A 21,008-nucleotide genomic window follows, 5' to 3' on the forward strand; every position below is an offset into this window, starting at 1 on the left:
AGGGAAAAACCCTTATGGAAATGTGGGGACTGCCTGAGATGAAACTCTGGAGGCCATTACAGTAACCGATGTCAGAGGCAGTCAAGGCATCTGTGAACGCGGAGACTCGGGACACGTCAGCAGTAAGGGCGGGATGCTGTGCTGGGCAGTGAAGAGAGCAGACCGTGTGCCAGAGGGGCTAACTAGCATGGCTGTCAGGTTCTGGTTTAGGTTACTGGTAGATTTTGCTCATGCTAATCCTCCAGGCAGGAAATACTGTAGGAAGAACAGGTCTGGGAGTGGGCAGCGAAATGGGGGCTTGGGGACAGAGGACCTGAAACTCTGATGGAATGCTTGAGAGACCCGAGTATGCAGCCGGAGTGGAGGTCTAGAGATGAAAATGTTGGCGTCCTCACCCTGTTTTTGTGTTCTCCAAAACCTTGGGATCAGACGAGAAGAGCACCAAGTATGGAAGCTTGGCTTAGGGATGTCTATGAAACAGGCCAAGGAAGAACACAAGAGAGACACCCATAACTAAGAGAAAGAACCAGACAGTGGGAGGGCAAGTCACAGGAGTAATTTTAGTAAAGAGAGAATTGTTTTCTAGCAGCAGAGTGACATGGTAAGACAAGACACTGAGAAGGTAGCTTTGGTCAGAAGAGGCAGCAGTATCTCAGGGAAAATGGTGGTAGTGCAGGGGCAGAGGTGGGATGGGGCAGAAAAGTACAATAAAAAGAAGTGCAAGTGGGGGGGGGGTTGATCACTCCTTCAGAAAACATGACTCCTTTTTTGAAGACCCCACAGTAACTAGTAGTAATGAGAGGGAGAGAGAAGCTCAAGGGAAAGTTAGGGGTTGTTTGGCTTTTTGTCTATTTGCAGTTTGGTTTTGTTTTTTAAACAGAAAGATTTAGAACAATTTTAGACTCGGCAGAAGGAGTTAAGGAAGGGAAGTGCTTCAACATACAGGAAGCGGGGTAATTGCTCGTTCGAGGTCTGAACTGTGAGGGAGGCCCAGGCGCTCAAGAGCAGTTCCTAAGGGTCCAGCTTTCTTCAGTTCTCTGTAAGAATGTCGAATGGCACATGATTCGGTATTTCAGAAACAAATGAATACATAAGACAGTATTAGTGCATGGTGTTTATTACTGGGGCTGTTTACAGAAAAGTCTTCTTTCCCACGTTTCATTTAGGCAAAAGAATAAGGTGTTTGTGCCTCATGTGACCTCCTATTAGAACTTTTCTTTTAAAAAATCATAAAACTGTCTATATCCGGGAAGATATTATTATCAATTTTTTAAAAAGTGAGGAGGGCTGGAGATAGTGGTTTTGTTTTATCCCTTAGTAACTACGACCAAACAAGGTATAGTACTTGGCGGGGTTCCTGCCACAAATGCATTTGGCTCCAGGCTGCAGCTCACAGAGTGGTTTGAAGGGGATACAAAGGCTTTTAGCTCCCATGGACGGAGCACCAGGTTCAAGATCCTGATCCCTGCAATTAAAAACAAACAAGAATTCCATTCACTTATGCTGTATATTCCCATTCTTTGTTACTGTGATCCGCACAAGTTCTGTTAACCGTATTTACCTAGCAGTGGTCTTTTTGATCCAGTCTTCACAGTCAATTTCCCCACAGAATGGAATCTGAACAATCTAACAGGAAAGGAAAAATACTCAGTATTTATAACTCCTGTTCTGTAAAAGGAACACTTGATTGGTCTATTAAACTGACAAGCAAAAAGAACAGGTCTCCCAGCATTTTTCAGGCCCTGGTACCTTTGCAAATCTGCAAGGAACATTGCTCAGAGGTGCAAGAGATGAGAAAATGTTTTTCCCCAATCCAAAACCCACATACACAAAACATTAAGACAAAACAAAAACATCTTTGTAATATACTTCAATGTCCAAATAAACTATAGCTACAACACAGTGCCAGAAGAGAAGAAAGGAAGGGAGAGTGGACCTGAGTCCAGACTCCAGCTGTCCCTCCCTCATTTCAAATCCGACTAGCACCTGCTCTGCCTAAGTAAACAGTTATGAGGAGGACAGAGAGGAGACGACAAACACTACACTGATTTTTACACTGTTGTTAACAATAACCATTAATAATCAGGTCAACCTCAGTTTATGCCACATTGTTATAGGTAACCGAATCATTTTTAAAGTCCAAAGGTACTTGAAAGTCAAAAATCATTTTGTATTAGAAAAAACTACGTCTCAAATTTTCTTTCACAGACCACATACAATAATGGGCAAAATCAAGAGACCTGGGATTTTACCCTTATTTTGAAATTCACTGCTTGTTTAAAATCTCTAAGTTTTCTTTTGTTAAATGTGTGTTGGACTAGACAAGAATTAAGATTTCTTTCAGTTGTAAATTCTAAACTTTCGTATCATGTGTACTTCAAAATGAGGTTTGTATGCAATAACAATTATGTAACAGCCCAAAGAAAATTCCTGGAGATCAAGGTTAGCAGTGGGGAGATCAAAGGTGTGGGCAATCCCACCCCCCATGCATTAGAAATGCTAGTTTAAAAACAGCTAGGAAGCTATCCAACTTCCTTATCAATTTCTCATCAATTATTTCGAGGCACACATTCCATACTCAAAATGAGACTCTCCTGCAAACCCCCAGGCACTCAGAATTTGGTTAAATATACTTCAAAAGGCTTCTCTAACTGGTAAAGTGCAAGTACACTGACATCAGGAAATTACAAAAAAACCAAGTAAATTGATCAGGTGAACATTCTTCCAGCGTGAGGGAGAGTTAGTTATCTGTCTCTTAGATTTATTCAGTAAAATGTGTTAGCCAAATTCTCAAAATTGATAAACTGTTATTCTGATAATCCACATTAAAACAATAAAGAACTGACGAATTGCTAGGAAAATCCTGGGGAGGGGGAGTGAGTGGGTGAAAAGAAGGTGGAAGGGATGGTAGTAATAAATATCTTAAAAATTTTTCATAGAAACTGTTTGTGCAAGGAAGACTGAAGCAAGAATAAACCTAGAATTACAAGAGCCAAAATAGCCCAAAGTTACCCCCTGCACTGAAACTTGGTAAATCATTAGCATTTGTACAAATACAAAGCATGAAAATAATGTACATTCATAAAACTACTGTTTAAAATTCATTAGAAAAGACAAAATGGGGGAAAAACTTTAACCATGCTCACCATGAAATGATAAAAATATTAAGACTTAATTACAAAGAATGTCTTTGGGTAATAGATTTAAATTTGGTTTCTTAGAAAATTTTACTTTTAATCCACACAGCTGTATTTTCATAACTTTAATAAATTTTACAGTAAATGGCCTTATATTCCCTAAGAAAAAAATTACTGAGCCTTGAGAAGATAGTTCTAAAATAATTTTATTTTTTTTAATTTAATTTTTAAAAAATTTTTTACGGATTTGAGAGAGACAGAGCATGGGGGGACAGGGGCAGAGGGACAAGCAGACTGCCCACTGAGCAGGGAGCCCGAAGTGGGACTTGATCCCAGGACCCTGAGATCATGACCTGACCCGAAGGCAGATGCTTAACTGACTGAGCCACCCAGATGTCCTTAAAACAATTTTTAACTTAAAATGGTATAGCGTGAAAAAATTCAACTGAAGTTAGACTCATAAATGACAATTTTGTAAAAACCCATGTTTTAATTCTTTGTAGCTTCAAAGTAAAGTGTAGGTGATAAAACCTGAAATTTCTGACTATTTATGCATGTAATTCATTAACATGAAAGGATAATATATTTTTAGGCTGTTATTCAACCACAGAAAGGTCTTTAACTTTTATTTTTTATTATCTCTATATCTACACTACAAAAAAGATACAATTTTTTGCAATGTATAATATTGTGAATTCTGTAGCAGAAAATGTTAATGAGAAATACCAATACTAAAAAATCATAGTGGTCAATAGGCTTGTAATATATGTCAACAGTAAAAATATATATATATAATAAGTAACATTTGTTTTTCATTTAATTAAGATCATCTCCTTGGAAAAATTTACTCGAGTTCTGTGAATCAGATATGGGTTTTTTTTTTTTTTTCATTTTACCAACAAAGAAGAGTAGAAAATCAAACTTTCACCTCCATTCAAGTTCCAAAGATCCCTTTCTCCTTCTCCCCACCTAGTAAATACAGTTTTATTTACAACAGCCTCAAAGGTTGCCTGACGCTCAGTCAACACATCGAAGCTGACCAACATGGGGCGAGATGGGGGTGGAACCGGCTCCCGAACACAAGACACAAAATCTCCTCTAATCTCTATGTGCTCTTTGGACATACAGCTAATATACTGCTTTGTGCTTTAGAAGAAATGTTGAAATCTCTGACCTAATATCGAATAAAAGATAGGACTCTAGCAAGACCTGCTGAGATTCATTTCTTTGAAAGCAATGGATTAACTGATAGTTACTCTATTGATTTATTAACTCTTATGTAAACATCTTTACCAGACTATACTGCAACAGTGACTACTATAATACTTCTATAATAAATGAAATTTTAAAATTTAATAATTAACAGAAAAATAATCATAAATAAATTAGTGAAAGAAAAAAAAAACCCACTGCATTGGACAGATGGCTATCCATTTCTCTAGCCTTCTACTAGAAGCACATAGTCTGAGTCAAGTGACAAATTATGGAACCCAGAAAGATGGAAGATCACAAAGGCAATAAACCAAAAATAGAAAGCTAAATACTGAAGAATTATGGATCTGAAGGGGTTTAAGATTATCTATCTTGTACTTATTTTACAGATTAGTAAACTGAGAGCCAAAGAGATTAACATTGTCCCAGCTCATGCAATAAGAGACATATTAAGAGGTTATGACCCTAACCAATTAAAATTTTGCCTTATATTCTCAGCATGAATTAAAAACAAACAGGGGTGCCTGCAGGCTCAGTCGGTGAATCATACAACTCCTGATCTTGGGGTTGTGAGTTTGAGCCTCACACTGGGTGTAGAGAGTACTTAAAAATAAAATCTTTAAAAAAATAATAAAACAAGGGACGCCTAGGTAGCTTAGTCGGTTAAGTGTCTGCCTTCAGCTCAGGTCATGATCCCAGGGTCCTGGGATTGAGCCCCGCATCAGGCTCTATGCTCAGCGGGGAGCCTGCTTCTCCCTCTGCCTGCTGCTCCCCCTACTTGTGCTCTAGAGCTCTGACAAATAAATAAAATTTTGAAAAAATTAAAATAATTAAACAAACAAAGATAACAGAGGAAAAGTGCGTCAAAATGAGTCAGGAGAGAGATCTCTATTCTAGGACCAAGTCTCCCTCTGTAGAGGTCAGGGTAATTCATTTAGACTCTGGCCCATGGTTTCCCCACTTATAACCTGAGAACACAGGACTGTTGTATAATCAAGCATGAATACCGGAGAACTAAAGTTTGTAAGTGATTCATTCCAGTAATTAATAATTTTGTAAATCAGGACCTCTTCACTATGAAAATCAGAAGTTTCGGCTAGGAACATCTGCATACTCACAACACATAAAACTGACAACATCTTAAAGAACCACTAAAGTACCTAATTAGAAAGACCTGGGTCTTTTAAAGGAGCCTGAAGTACCCACTCATTCTGAAAAACAGGCTTAGATATGAGCAGTACTTTCCACCTTATTATTCAGAAAAGTTCAATCAATTAAGATCAGGGAAAATACACACACACACACACACAGTCAGAGAACTGAAATTTTTGACACGGACTTATAACCTTATTTTAGGAATTTGCACATTACATTACAATAATGCTTACTTCAGGAACCTAATTCAAGCTGAAAAACAAGATGAAAAATTTCAATAATTAAAACATTAGGGGTTGTACAGAATAAATGTTGTTTAGCCAGCATTTCAAGCATGAGAAAAAGCTTTTACATAATCAGTTCACAGTGTTATCCAAAAATGATATAATGCTTTAATGCTTTAGGAAAGCCAATGGAAAACAGACGATAGAATGTGGAGTAAAATATAATCCTGTCACATGGCTGGCCTTGAAAAAAGGGATTAATATCATGCATAAATTCAGTGGGTCTTGAAATACCACAGCTGAGTATTTTTATATTCAAAACTTTTCAGAGAAGCCTCTTACCTTCCCAGAATCTAGCATCTGCTGAAAGTCTTCCATTGTATTAGCCACAACCATATGAGTCTTAAGGTCTTTGGAAGCCCTATCAAAATATAATTGCGAAAGAATACATATTTTTTCTTACTAATACGACAAAGTTTTTTTTTTTTAATAAGCATAATTTAAAAAAGAGCAATAGTCTGGAAGTGAGAACATCTCAACTGGAGTCTCAACTTTGCCGCTAGCAGTGACATGCAGTAAATCTCAGTTGTATTACTCTTAACACTAGATCAAAGGGGAATTTGCCAAGCACACAACAGACAGTAATTACTTCTGTTATTGCCATTAAATCTCTACTGACCAACATTCTATCCCTGGCTATACCGCTTACCATCTATGAGAGTCTACGTTCTTTTTAAAACCTCTTTGGTCTTAGTTTTCCTTTCTACAAAACTGGAAAAATACTAAAGTAAATCTACCTATCATATAGGATTGTTGTGAGAATCAAACACAAAGACATGAAAATGTTTTTAAAAAGTAAAAACTATAAATACACACTATTCAACCTGTTTTCATATACTATGTAATTCTTTTGTAAGAACTTCAGGTTTTAGAAATAAGCATTATTCTCTTTCACACTCAAAGTCACACATTACATGAGGATGACTCATGGGTGGTGAAAGAGAAGGCGTATTTTTCTTTTCTGAATCTCAGGACTAAGACCATGTGAATTCTGTGCCAGGAACTGCTTGCTCTCCACCAAATTCCCTCCTTCTGACTTTTTCATAGGACAGGCCCATGTGAATAAATTATAGCCAATGAGATCCAGGAAAAATGTATAAGGCTTAAGCCTTAGGGTGGGGCAAGAACGCATCTTTATGAAACCTACATTATTAACAAATTTACTGAATAAAAATATCAATGATAAAACTGCTTTTTAGCCACGAAAGCAGTGGTTTTCCCATCAGGGGTATGCATCTGAACCACACACAGAACATTTTTACAGAACTATTTTTACTTAAAACCAATGGATCAGAAACTCTAGGTGTGAGGCTCAGGTATGTTTCTGTTCCCCAAGCCTCCCAGGTGACTCTGAAGAGAAGCCCCTAGAAAAGAACCACTGTCCTAAATGCACTAATTAAATGGCAGCAGTAAGGACAGGCAGCTTTCAAATCTTTCACCTCTGACAATATGACCTGTTCTCAGTTCAGATGGACTTCAAATACACTATTCATTAGTAGGGTAGGTAAATCCTTGAAGTCAAGTGACTCATTACCATTCTCAGTTTAGGGCAAGCAAGCCAAGAGAAGCGAAATCACTTGTCCAAAAACACATAAGCACCAATGCCAAGGCTAAAATTAGTTCAATCCTTAAATGCACGATTTATTGAGGCCTAATATGAGTTAGGTACAAGGTATTAGAAGACATACAAATAAATAAGATGCAGGCACTACCTTCCCCCAAACTGAACCCCTATCCCAAGTGGCAGTGGGCCTTCCTCTTTGTCTCAGGTAGGTAGGAAAAATAAGGTGCCACACGTATGCACAAATCTTCTAGTGCTTCTGCCCTGAGATCTCTTGAGTCTGGAAGAACCCTCTCCACAGGCCAGGGCAGCCCTGAAGCTTTCTTTCACCCCAGATCTCCAATCCCAGTCAAAAGGCTCTTTACCTTGGCTCCACGTCATAATCACGTAGGGAACTTTTAATAGTAAAGCTGCCACGCTCATCTAGACCAACTAAATGAACATCTCTGGGAAGGGTCTAGGCATTGCTGTTTTTTAAAGATTCCTAGGTGCTGCTAATGTGTATCCAGCAGGTGAGAATTAGTGCCTTAATCCCTCAAATTTGTATGTCATAAAAGTCCGTATTTAAAGTCAACCCAAATTAGTCCACGGGACAGGCAGGCCAGCGCTGCAAACCTCGTAGGAGGCAGAAAGCCCTTGGAAAAATCATGATACAGGTCAAAAACAGGAGAGAGAGGCAAATTAAGAACTATGGGAGCTCAGAGGGAAAGAGGACTTCCAGTTGGGGCACTCAAAAAATTCTTCAGTACAGCTGTCAAAAGCTGAATAGGGTTTCAAGATCAGAGACAAAGCAATCCTAAGGAACTGACCTTGTAAAAAGGTTCACATGGATGTCTTCCAAAAGAGCGTGAAGTTTAGTCTCAGCCTCATTATCAGCAACTGTCAGCTTTTCTCCAGTATCTCGTCTGACAGCTACAAACTGGCAGCTCTTCATATCACGTGGCCCAACTTCGAGTCTGATGGGAACTCCCTAGAAAACAAAAAGGCAGTTAAAATGATACACGCATCTCCATTTGGAGATACAGAATATTTCATGGCTTTATCTACTATAATCATGAAAACCCAAAAATCAAAGGCGTAAGCAAACAACAAAAACAGCAGGGAATATTCCTGAGATACTACAAAACTCTATTTCAATAAGAATGTATAAACCTAAGAAAAAATGTACTGCGCAAGCAGTTTTGAGCTAAAAGTTGTGTTTAATGGAGAAACATGAGGGTAGTGCTGTCTAGATCAATATTCCTACCTCTTCTCCCATAAGAGCATGCACAGAAAGTTCCATTTGTAGGGCACATAAGGTGGTAAACAGAGAGGGCTTCTTGAATTTAAGCCTCCCCCAAGTCACTGGATCAGTACACCTCGGCACATCTGTGACTCATTCACGGCACAATGGTGTGGTTAAGTCTCAGTTCTGGATACTCTAGTGTGCAGCGTGAAGGGCTTGTTAAAGCAGATTGCTGGGCTCCCCCTACTGATTCATATTTCTTTTTTTTTTTTCTTTAAGATTTTATTTATTTGACAGAGAGAGAGAGAGACAGGAAAAGAGGGAACACAAGCAGGGGGAGTGGGAGAGGGAGAAGCAGGCTTTCTGCTGAGTGGGGAGCCCGATGGAGGGCTCGATCCCAGGACCCTGGGATCATGACCTGAGCTGAAGGCAGACGTTTAATGACTGAGCTACTCAGGGGCCCCTAAAGATTCATATTTCTAAGAAGTTCTCAAGTGATACTGGGACTGCACTCTGGGAACCACTCCTCAATTCCCTTTGGATTTTACAAAGGAGCTTATTAAGGACTATATGCAACTTTAAGCCTGTGAATGTTCAACCCTTCTGAATGCTCCAGGAAGGAATTAAGGCCCGGACAGACCTTATGTTTAGGATCTAGAACCTTACCTGACAAAAAGGTTTTTTTAGACATTTTCTCTTTTTTGAGCAAATGATCCTCTAAAACTAATTTGGGGTTTCAAATTTAAGTTAGGAGCCTCTACATACATAGTTTAGCTGATGGCAGTCCCCCAAATCAAAGTCAAAGGAAAATTTTTAAGTGTTATTGTAAAAAAAAAAAAAAATCTTTAGAGAAGACTTATTTTATAAAATAATGAATACCATAGAACAAATTATTGTATGCTAAATATGACATTATTTTACTGTTTTCCTTTATTCACCTAATGTATGCATATGTAACAGTGTTAAGTGCAATGAGATCTGTAAGAGGAATAAGAAGAAACAGATCCTGTCCTCAAGGAGCTTCGTGTTTCGCCAGATAAATAAGGCATGCATACAAATAATCAGTACAGAAAATCAGAAGTGGGAGACTATCCTCAGCTGGAAGACAGAGAAGGAAAGTTACTAGAAAGGCAAAAATTAATGAGTAATTTCATCAAAACTGAGGAAGAGTCTATAAAATAACTGACCTATATCTACAAAAACGCACATGTCACGAACGACAAAGAAAGGCTGAGGAACTACTCCTGAGTAAAGGAAACTAAAATGACAACTAATGGCAACAGGACTGGATCCTGTACTGGACGAGAAGAGCTACGGCAGCTCAGAGCAGGGTATCAAAGCCTGAGTTGGGCATGAGGGCATCTTGGCGTGAGAATAACCTGGCACAATGACACAAGCCCATGCGGGTAAGGAGAGCACACACAGGGGAGTGAGTGACAATGGCTGGAAAGATCATCTGAGGCCAGATCACAGAGGAGGCATATATTCTGTTGACTGTTTTTTTCTAAGTAAAAAGTTATGAATTTACTCATAAAGAACTGTTTTTTGTTTGCTTGTTTTTCTTTTCAGTAGCAACACAAAATTATCTTAGTCTTCCAACGCAGTAAAAAGAAAAGAAGTTAATGCACTCATACTATTTCCCCCTTTCTAACTTTTTTAATACAGGAAGAGGTACTAAAGAAGCTGTGGGAGTCCCTGGGTTCTGGTCTGGTAACTAGACCATATACCCGTTATTAAACGGAGTCTCCCAATACATACACATCCCACCCCACCCCGAACTGCCTCGCTGTACAAAGTTAATCACTATCAAATGAATACGAATCTAGATCTTCCAAAATACTTTGTTTTCTCAGGAATTCTTGGACTAAATGGAGATAAAATGGCATGAAGAAGTGCCACCAGTACTTTTCACTACCTAGTGACCCCTCTCACTGTTCTTTAATCTTGGGCATCAAGTTTAGAATTTAGGTGTTCTGTTTTCTTTCCTGAGAATTGTAGACAAGGAACTGGAACAGAGCCTACTCATAGTCGGTACCTCCTTCACAGTACAGGCTCTCAGGGTTCCAGAAAGAAGAGGGACAGGGAAAAGTCAAGTCGATCCTGAGGGAGCAGAGAGATGGAAGAGGAGGAAGACACAAGGGAGGCGTGAATACAGATGCCTTTTTCTCTCCTTTCAATCCAGCCAGTAGCAAAGAGTATGTTTCTCCTTTAACATTTGGAACCTCAGGCAACGACACGTGGGATCAGACAAGCTGCCACTGGGATCACACAACAGCTATTTCTAAGTAAGCGAAAAATACTGCAATTAAAAGGAAATTATGTGAGAAAACATTTATCTTTATAGTCTTCATTAAAGATAGGAAAGTAAGTAAAGGAAAAAGTGTGTTATACAGAAGGGAAACAAAACCAATATAACTACTAATTTTTAGCACAGAAGATTTACCTTAGGGGCCAATTAAAACAAATAGAGGTATAAATACCAGCAACTTTGGGAACCCTGGATGTGTTCCTACTGAATAATCCCAATACAGCTCAGCTTCCATACTTGGAACCAGCTTGGAGCTGCAAGAGCACCACACCTTCTCATCTAGTTCCTGTAACGTGAGTTTAGAAATTCTGCTGCTCTAGTAAGAGTCCCTTGGTAAAGCATATGAAAAAAAAATTACATTCCAGAAGTTTGAAAAATGGAATTAAAAATATAGATCTACTAATGACAATATGCAATAAATGAAATTTATATTAAAAACATTAAATCAGAATTTAGCTTTGAATATACAAAATAAAAATCAACAAATGGGTGTGAAACAACGTGGTGTGAAAAACCAAGTATACTACTACTTTCTGATGTTTTACTGATTAGCTGTTAACAATGACAGCAAGGTGGTGACCATGCACCATTATTCTGACAGTCTCACTGTTTAAATAGCTTACTTATTATATACGTTTCTGGTATAAACCTTTTAGTATAACAATGCTATGAGGTTTATTAATCATATACAAGGTCTTCAAGATCATTTTAATTCTAACATAATAAAAATAAACTTCCACAAAAAAGATTTTAAATTTACCAAATATATAAACTTTATCACTATTACAAAGACCCGGACTGTGTGAAAATTAAGTGAAATTTAAGTGAAGAGGAAAAAAAATTCACAACTACCCAAACAGAGAAAAATAATGAGAAAGTCTTACATTTTATAGAAGCATATGTAAAGAAATTCTAAATCCAAATTTGGAGTATGGAAGTAAAAGATGCAACTGAAGAATTTACCTTGAGCTCCCAGTGATTGAATTTCCAACCTGGAGAATAGTTATCTCGCAAATCAACTCTAACCCGAATATTAACACTGAGTAACCGCTTTCGATAATCATTGCATTTTGCAATCAGAGCCTCTCTGTCTTCTTCAGAAAGCGCATTTGTAATGCCACAAGGAATAACCACCACCTAGAACCAGCACAATAGCACAAATTTATACAAAGAAACAGCATACAAGTAATGCGGTCATATCACTGCATAATATCCAGGAATAAAAACCCACTGGGGACTACACATTCTAACACAGATCCACTTGTGTGATTTCTAATCTCCATGGAATGCCTACCAACCAGCTGCACATTACTTGTCTATGCTAAATGCATTCTCATTTGACTTACTATATCTCATTAAACTCATTATGAATCATTTCAAAAAACGATTTCTAAAAAAGTTTTATATAAAAAGCAGCTAAAAATTAAAAGAACAAAAAAACAATAATAGAAATGATACACATAGTTACCAATACTGAGGTCCAGACTGTATTTTATAGAAAGAATGATAAACAGAAGTATTTTCCTTACCTGAACAGAAGCTACACGGGGTGGTAATACTAAGCCCATGTTGTCTCCATGAACCATGGTCATAACACCAATAGTTCGAGTTGTCAGGCCCCAGGAGTTTTGATAAGCAAATTGCTTCTCTCCTGGCGTCTTTGGATCTTCAAAAATAATTTCAAACATTTTGGAAAAATTCTGCCCTAAATGATGTGATGTTGCTCCCTAAAATAGAGAAATACAAGTGTTAATTTTAATAACTAATTGTGCCTTTGAAAATGATTTCTCTAAGATCATATACCTTAAAATGACACTACACGTTTTATGTTCCTTGATTTTTTTTAATATTAAGTTTTTAAAGCATAAATGATACAACAAAAAGACTAGGATTAGGAAAAAAAAAAAAAAAAAAAAACCCAGGGCAAAAGCGTACTGCCATGAGCAGCCCCCTTCATAGGAATAACTTCAACTACAAAGGCTAAAAGAGAATCCATACTGTGGTAATACAGGATACGAGCCTTCACTTAACTGACCTTAGAGAGTGGTTAAGAATGGGATAGATAAGCATAAAATTGTAATATGGTCTAGAAAGCACATGAAATATACTGATTTGGGGGGGGGAAGAGTCTACTTCTCTGGTGACAGAAATCTACTGGATGTGCCCACAGGCTATGATTACAGTCACCTATGAACCGTATGCAGCACTTTGCCGGTACCTGGATGGCTCTTCCACTAGCGGATATAAACACTTCTAAGGTAGTTGTATAATCTCCTCCTGCAAATTTCTCCTTTTCAGTCTTTCTGCCTTTTACAACAGGAATTGCCAGGAGTTCTTCGTATACCTGAGCGTATAAGTCAAGTATCTGCAAGACCTGTAACAACATTTTAAATATGAAACTATTCAAATTTATGGTGTATTTATTTGTTATAGATCTATAAAACTATATGATTTAAAACTAACTGTGGTGGGAAAGTACATCAAACAATGAAAACCTTTTCTTATGGAAAGGTTAAAGCAGCCAGTGTGTATTTATTAAGAAAGATATTCAACAAAGTAACGTAAAAGAAGTTAACTTTTTAAAATGTTCATAAATTTAGAATGTAAGAAAAAAGTTTGTGAAAAACATAAATGTGTGTGTGTGTGTGTGTGTGTGTGTGTGACAGTATAGTAACCAGGGTGAAAATCTTCTGAAGAATAATTAATTTCACCCCTGGGATTATAATTTCCATATGTAATTTCCTCTATACATGGAAGTACAAATAAATTTTCATCTGAAAATTTAAAACTGCACATATTCTAATAAAATCTCACTAAAGCAGTTTCTTAAGTCTGTGTGTATCTATATTAACTTCTTTTTCTTTTAACAGGCGGTACATAAATTTTAAGTAACAATTATATCAGGAAATTATCTTTTAAAGTTATGTTGAGATCATATTAAATGTCAATTTAGTCACTTATTAAATGATTATTATGTAAGTAGATAACACTGCATTACTTATAGTTGGGGGGAAGCACAGCCTGGAGAAAGAAATGGAACATGATTAATATGGAAGACAACTTTTTATACCTCTTCTGCTGCTTCTTCGAAAGTAGCAAATGCACTGTGCCCTTCCTGCCAAAGGAATTCACGAGTGCGTAGGAAAGGCTGAGGGTGTTTGAATTCCCAACGCTAGAGGAGGCAAGAATACAATTCGATCATTATGGAGAGCTTTTCCATTTTTATTAACAATTTAAATGTGGCAAGTAACCAGAAATCATAATTGTAATCCGTAACTGTGATAAAAAAATGCTTCCATTCTCCCAATCCTTTGAATATAAAAATAAGGAAAAACAAAATGTGCTTTAAAAAAAAACAGTACGAAGAATAATGAAAGAACATAAGAAACAGTGTGTACCTACCACCACATTACACCACTGATTGAGCCTGATGGGCAGATCTCTATGCGACTGCACCCATTTTGCATACGCAGGATACATTACTGAAAAGATACAGGAAAACACAGATTGGTTAGTCACTGAAGGTTTTATTCCTCTCTGAAGGCTGGTAAGAGTTACACCAGTAACAGAGTCAATAGAAATTAAAATGCTGTGTTTGTGTAAATGCATTTCCAATGTCTGTAATGGTAAGTGAACGGTATTACTACATTATTTCATAAAGCAGATTAGTCAAGGAAATAAATCTACCTAAATCTGACCTTATTTTGTTCTTCACATTGAAACTGACACTTCACATCTGACTCCTTTTCAGCTGTTTTATTTTCAAAAACACTAAGTGCAGCTCTTACAGCATATACCATGCTCTCTGAAATTCTTTGCACTTATGATGCTGTTTAGTTCCCACGTTCAATCCACAAAGTTGATATCACACTCTTAGTATCAAAGATGTGAAATCTGAGCATAGGGAAGCTAAATGACTTGCTGAATCCAGCACAGTTATCTATTAGAACTAAGAGTCAGATTAAATCTATCTAATGCATCTACCCACAGTATGAAAGTTCTTTGCCATGAACTGTTTATTTAAGTGAAGGTGTCTGTCTAATCACAGACTACTCATGACTATCTAGAATTACTAAAAATTCTGCCAGTCAGAAAACAGCTGGTGTCATAATTTCATTAATGCATCCTTATAACATTATACAAGACTATCACCAGAAGTATGAAGTAAAGAGTAAATAATCCTTCATTCTAAAGATGGATAATTACTTTGGAAAACACTGACAAACCCAAAAACCTTTCAGAGACCTTTTTTTCTTTTTATCTGCAAAATGGAGATTACAATCGCTGCCTCCACCTCTCTCACTCACTATTGTAAGAATACAATATATAAATGAAATCACTCAGGGGTGCCTGGGTGGCACAGCGGTTAAGCGTCTGCCTTCAGCTCAGGGCGTGATCCCGGTGTTATGGGATCAAGCCCCACATCAGGCTCCTCCGCTATGAGCCTGCTTCTTCCTCTCCCACTCCCCCTGCTTGTGTTCCCTCTCTCACTGGCTGTCTCTATCTCTGTCGAATAAATAAATAAAATCTTTAAAAATAAATAAATAAATAAATAAATAAAATCAGTAACCTACAAAAACCCTATACAAATATAAATGTTATATTAAAATGACTACAAAATTTGTAAGAAAACATGGCATAAAATATCAGTATTTGGCAAACTTAATAATCAATTCCAAGATTTAAAACTATTCTAAGAATAAATCTTGTAAAGTTCTGAAAACTTATAGTATCAAATAAAAAATGATTAAAATTTAAAAACGGGGGCGCCTGGGTGGCACAGCGGTTAAGCGCCTGCCTTCAGCTCAGGGCGTGATCCCGGCGTTATGGGATCGAGCCCCACGTCAGGCTCCTCCGCCATGAGCCTGCTTCTTCCTCTCCCACTCCCCCTGCTTGTGTTCCCCCTCTCGCTGGCTGTCTCTCTCTGTCAAATAAATAAATAAAATCTTTTAAAAAATAAATAAATAAAATTTAAAAACAAAACACTTTATTCTAATGATTAAGAGCTCTGCAATGTTTACTGCACTGAGAATAAAATTCTATGTAACTTCAGTACATATTCATCTTTATCAACATTCATTAAACTGTGTACTGTCAAGGAGGATCATAAAAACACAAAATCAACACTGAGGTGACTCTAGAAGCCGTCTCTAGTGCTCTCCGGTGCCCCAAGGCCCATCCTCACCTGTTTCACTAGTGGGACGAACGGCAATTGGTTCTGCCAACTCTGTTTTGCCAGATCTTGTAACCCAAGCAACCTAGTGAGAGAAAATCATTTTCCATACATTTTTTAAATAGCATTTCAGAGAAACAGCACAAATACAGGCAAATTTCTATTTCAATTTTTGCTACAGAAATTAAGGCCAATTAAAATAATTGCTGCTGTTCCTGGTAAGAAAAGGAGATACTTACTGTCCTTCTAAATATTTAGCAAAAAGTAAGAGCCAGTTAATGTAACAAATAGAATCATAACTTGTCCTGAAGGTAGAAATATGTACATATTTTTTAATGGCTTTATATTTCTCTAAATCGGTCTTGCCATTTAAATTACTGCTCAAGTGTGAACTGAAAATACACTTTCAAGTTTATGAGAGAAAACTGCGAAAATAAACAAAGCAAGCTAACTTACCTCAGGGGCAAAGTCAGCAATATGAGTCTTCTCTTTCTCTAATGCACCTTGAGACACAAACATGGGGAAATAGCAGTTTTCAACACCAAGTTTCTTGATCTCAGCATCAAAAAAGTCCTTGATGGATTCCCAAATGGAATACGCCCAGGGACGGAGAATATAGCAGCCACTTACATCATAGTATTCAATCAGTTCTGATTTTGTGATGACCTTTTTAAAAGAAAAACATGGTCTTTGAAGCCTAAATTAAACCAAAATTATAATACAAGTGCCAAGTGAATGATAACCAAGCTTCAAATCTGGAGGCTCCCACTGTTGGTGCATCCCCTTAATGCGTGTAAAATGGGCTTTTCTGTAGTGAGAAGCACCAAGCTTAATCTCTGAAGACTTGAATTCCAATCTTGCTTCTGCTGTTTACTATCTTTGTGACTTTGGATTAATCCCTTTACCTCGCCATTAAAAAAAAAAAGAATAATGACTATCTCATAGGGCTACTTCTTAATTCATTGCTTTATGTGAACATGCTCTGAAAACTGTGACACAAATGGCTAGACCATATGTTATTAATGACATCATACACTACTTTGTGTCTGGACTTTCAGAATCTAAATACAAATCAGTCTTCGAGAAATTTAAAACATGAAAACAAACTGAATGGATACTCACTTGAGAATACCAATCTGCAAGGTTTTCTTCTTTTTTTGCCTCAAGACCCAACCTGTAGATATGAAAAATAAAATATGAGTCCCTTCATCAACTGCTTTTATGCTCAATGGAAACAAACTTCTGAAGTTCAAAACAGAAGAGGTTTTTCTTCAATATGAGTTATTTCCATATTTATCACTCTTGTATATTCATTCCCAAGATAATGTTTTAGCCTCTTAAAAGGTGGTAAGATGCTGCCCACAAAGAACTAGGAATGTCAAGCTAGCAAAAGCTATAATTTTCATGCAGACATCTCTTCTACAAAGTTCTTTATAAGATAATGTATTTGTAGTAAAGACAGAATTTATTCACATAGAATTCTGTCACTAAAAAGTAAGAAGAATCTTTCGCCAAACTCAGTCCAGAAAACATCATAATTATCAAGATCGCCGTCCCACTGAAAGTGACATGTAAAGAGTAATGAAAACAACGGCTGTGTATGTGTGCACACATCAGTAGATATAATCCGTACACAGTCTACAAATTTTTCTTTTAATTGCAGTAAGTAAAAGTTGCAGAGACAGATGCAAAGTAAGTTAGATCTGCAATAAAAAACTATTCTAGACGATGATCCTTTTCTTGAAACCAGTAATTATTCAAGAACTGTGGTCTTACGATCCACACAGAAAAAATCACCTATCAGTCCTGTTTACAAACAAGGCTTTATTGGCTTAAAATCTTAATGTACTTATAGCTGACTTCTCCACTGTTTCACTTTGACGTGGCTCAAGAGACCTACGTGAAACCTGGCCCCTCCACAAACAGAGGTAAAAGGTGAGAAGTTCTGTTCTCTCTTGCATTATTCTATGAACTATAATTCTGATTACTCAGTCAATGCAGAAGAAAAACAACTGTTATGTTCTCTTGTTTAAGAAGACATTGCATGTATGATGTGAGAGTTAAGAGGCAGAATTTTAAACAAACCTAAAACCAAAAGATCTCTCTCTCACACACACACAATCTCACAATAGCAGTTGCTAATGATAGCGTTACCTTTGTATTAAGCCACTGCAGGAAGCTAGCACAAAGTCTACCCTAATTTTGCCATGGGGATTACGGACAGGGACATCAAATTATTCATATGAACTGGAATATATTCAAACATCATCTATTTCACTGTTTTGTCTTTTAAACAGCTTTTGTTTTATATTATCCTACCAAACTTGAAATCCTATCAAGAGTGAAGTTGTCATTTAGCCACCATGAAAAATTTTCATCTGAAAAATTTGGTTAAGTTGTAAGGCAATGAATATTGTCAGGCTACCAACTGTGTTAAAAGGGAGGAAAAGGGGAACATTTATAGATACTTGTTTTCATTTGTGGAGCCAAATGATCTCTCAGTGGTTACAGAGGAAACTAGCTGTGGTTACCAATTCATTAAGGTGGTAGGAGAAGCTGGGAAGATGGGATACAAGCATGGGAATGAGATTTCACCGAACTTTTTATATTCTGAGAGTCCTGAAACCAAGCAAACAAATTTGTTACCTAAATAAATAGAAAATTAACAAAAGCTATTTGCTGGCACTATACCTCTATCATTCTCCAACTTCACATGACAGTCAAACTAACCAAAGTCTGTTTTTTAAAAAATAGTTTCAGAGTTGAATTCCTTCACAACTGCTTCACTTGGAATGAAGCTTCCATGTTCTATTACCTGGTCTGTTTCTTAGGTCCTTGCCCTTCTCCCGCTCCACTGGATGACAGTCCACTTCCTTGGCTTTTAAAGGAGTCTTTCTTTTGGCCATCACTTTGTTTCTGAGGCTTATTCTGCTTTTCAGATTTATTTTCTTTTTCTTTCTTTTTCTTATCTTTGTCCTCAGCCCCAGTGACAGAGACAGGCTTATACTCTACTCCTGTCAGAGATTTGTACTGTGCTTTCAGCTGAAGGAGTTCCTGCACAGCCGTATCTACTTGATCCTTTAGTTTAACAAAAGAGGAAAAGAGAAGATAATATTTCATTCAAATCACTGTCTAAGCACCAATGTCCAAAGCTTCCTAAGCAGATTTGAAAACATAAGTGAAGGCAGAGGGGAATGTGGTAAGCGTGGAGAACATTAAATATACTAACTACTGAAAACAAAAAAATATGACAGAATTGTACAAAAGAGGGACTGAAACACAGTACTGTAACTGCACTGTCTGAACAGGAGTCATTAGCCACATGTGGCTATTTAAATTCAAGTAAATAAAATTGAAAACTCAGTTCCTCTGTCACAACAGCCACATTTCAAGTCTTCAGTGGTGACACGTGGCTAGTGACTGCGGGACGGGACAACTGCTACAAACACTTCCACCATCACAGGAAGTTCTATCAGAAAGCTCTAGTACGTAACATGTATTCCACTGCAATTTAAGTTAGGGCCATTACACTACATACGTTCAACATTTCATAATCATAAAGATGACAGTAATCAAGTTTCTGTATTACTGGTTAAACTTTAAAACCTGTAATAATGTACTGTTTTCCATTCACAAATCTGTATGGAAAAAATCCTACTCCAATGAAGAGAATATAATTAGCACAGACTACACCAGAGCTCAAAATAACACTTGCCATTTGAGACTGACTCAGCGTGAGGAGAACGAGTAAAACAAGAGCGTGCACCACAGGCCTATAATGAGCCAGGCACTGCTGGGGTCTTGGTCCCTATTCTCTAGGATCTCACAGACTAGAGAGAAGCAGACAACAGCTAAAACACAGTGTGTAGGCACAATGTCAGAGAAAGGCAGTCCTATGACAATGTCGAGTCAAATACAGAGAGAGAGAGAAGTGATCAGTGAAAGCTTCTCTAATACCCTAGACAAAGGTTGAGAACTGAAATATACGAGCAGAACTTAGATTTGATGGGCCAGAAAGTGTTCCGGGCAAAGAAAATAGTCTGTCATGTAAAAAACAAAAATACAAACAAAATACCACACTAACCTTAGAGGCCTTTTCAGCTTTAAGTTTTCTAACAACTTCTCCTTGAGAAGCTACTTTGTCAAAAAGTACTTTGGCTTCTGGTGTTTCTGGACCACTAGGCTCAGAGCTGTTGGTTGAGTCTGAACTTTGAGATAATGGAGGCTGACCAGGAATGTACTCCTTTCCAGTCTTCTCTTTATACTGAGCTTTCAGAGAGAGTAAGCATTCCACAGCTTCATTTACTTTAGCCTGAAATAAAAGACAAAAAACAATTATTTAAAACTGTCTGAAATTTCTGAAAATTTCTGAAAATCAATGGTTATTAAAACTTAATTACCACCAAAGCATTCTTATAAATAATCATCATGGAGGACCCCAAGCAACAAAGGAGTTCACTTATAAAATAACAGATCAAAGCTAAAAAAAAAAAAAAAAGTTAAAAATATAAATCATATAATCCTATATACAAACATAAAAATAAACATAAACACACATATAGCACTTTAAGTTCCCATTTAACATACGTAAACAGACAAATAAATAACAGAATATCTAGGCAAACTGGCAGTGTCCAAGCCCTAGGTCTATAAATACTGGAGTCAGAAATTACAAAATCAGAATGAAGATCAGCTTAATGGCTTTGCTACACAAACCTTATTTTCATTAGCCTACTAAACAAACACTAAATACAGCACAAAACAAACAAACCACAGCTTGGGCCCAACTAAAGAATAGTTACATTACTCTTTTAAAAATTTACAATAAAATGAGATGGTATATAGAGGTTTTTTTTGTTTTTTTAAGATTTACTTATTTTAGAGAGCGAGAGAGCACATGCAGGGGAAGGGGCAGAAGGAGAGAGGGCGGCAGAGAAGCAGACTCCCCATTCA

General features: G+C 37.2%; 1 protein-coding gene across 2 annotated transcripts in view; it reads right to left on the reverse strand.

Moving 5' to 3' along the window:
* Positions 1-1,101: 1,101 nt before the first annotated feature.
* Positions 1,102-21,008, reverse strand: part of EPRS1 (glutamyl-prolyl-tRNA synthetase 1) — a 66,403-nt gene continuing 46,496 nt past the window's right edge. For both annotated transcript variants that reach the window (XM_034667199.1, XM_002920007.4), the window contains exons 19-32: positions 20,140-20,367; positions 18,871-19,133; positions 17,178-17,229; positions 16,512-16,721; positions 16,068-16,140; positions 14,285-14,364; positions 13,953-14,054; positions 13,101-13,256; positions 12,412-12,609; positions 11,846-12,019; positions 8,159-8,319; positions 6,071-6,149; positions 1,562-1,626; positions 1,102-1,465 (exon numbers count right to left, since the gene is read on the reverse strand). In XM_034667199.1, coding sequence (XP_034523090.1) covers positions 1,315-1,465; positions 1,562-1,626; positions 6,071-6,149; positions 8,159-8,319; positions 11,846-12,019; positions 12,412-12,609; positions 13,101-13,256; positions 13,953-14,054; positions 14,285-14,364; positions 16,068-16,140; positions 16,512-16,721; positions 17,178-17,229; positions 18,871-19,133; positions 20,140-20,367 — 1,992 coding nt within the window. In that variant the 3' untranslated portion in view covers positions 1,102-1,314. The remainder of the gene's footprint in view (positions 1,466-1,561; positions 1,627-6,070; positions 6,150-8,158; positions 8,320-11,845; positions 12,020-12,411; positions 12,610-13,100; positions 13,257-13,952; positions 14,055-14,284; positions 14,365-16,067; positions 16,141-16,511; positions 16,722-17,177; positions 17,230-18,870; positions 19,134-20,139; positions 20,368-21,008) is intronic.

Source organism: Ailuropoda melanoleuca, chromosome 8, assembly GCF_002007445.2.
Source record: "Ailuropoda melanoleuca isolate Jingjing chromosome 8, ASM200744v2, whole genome shotgun sequence".
In the NCBI taxonomy this organism is placed as follows: domain Eukaryota; kingdom Metazoa; phylum Chordata; class Mammalia; order Carnivora; family Ursidae; genus Ailuropoda; species Ailuropoda melanoleuca.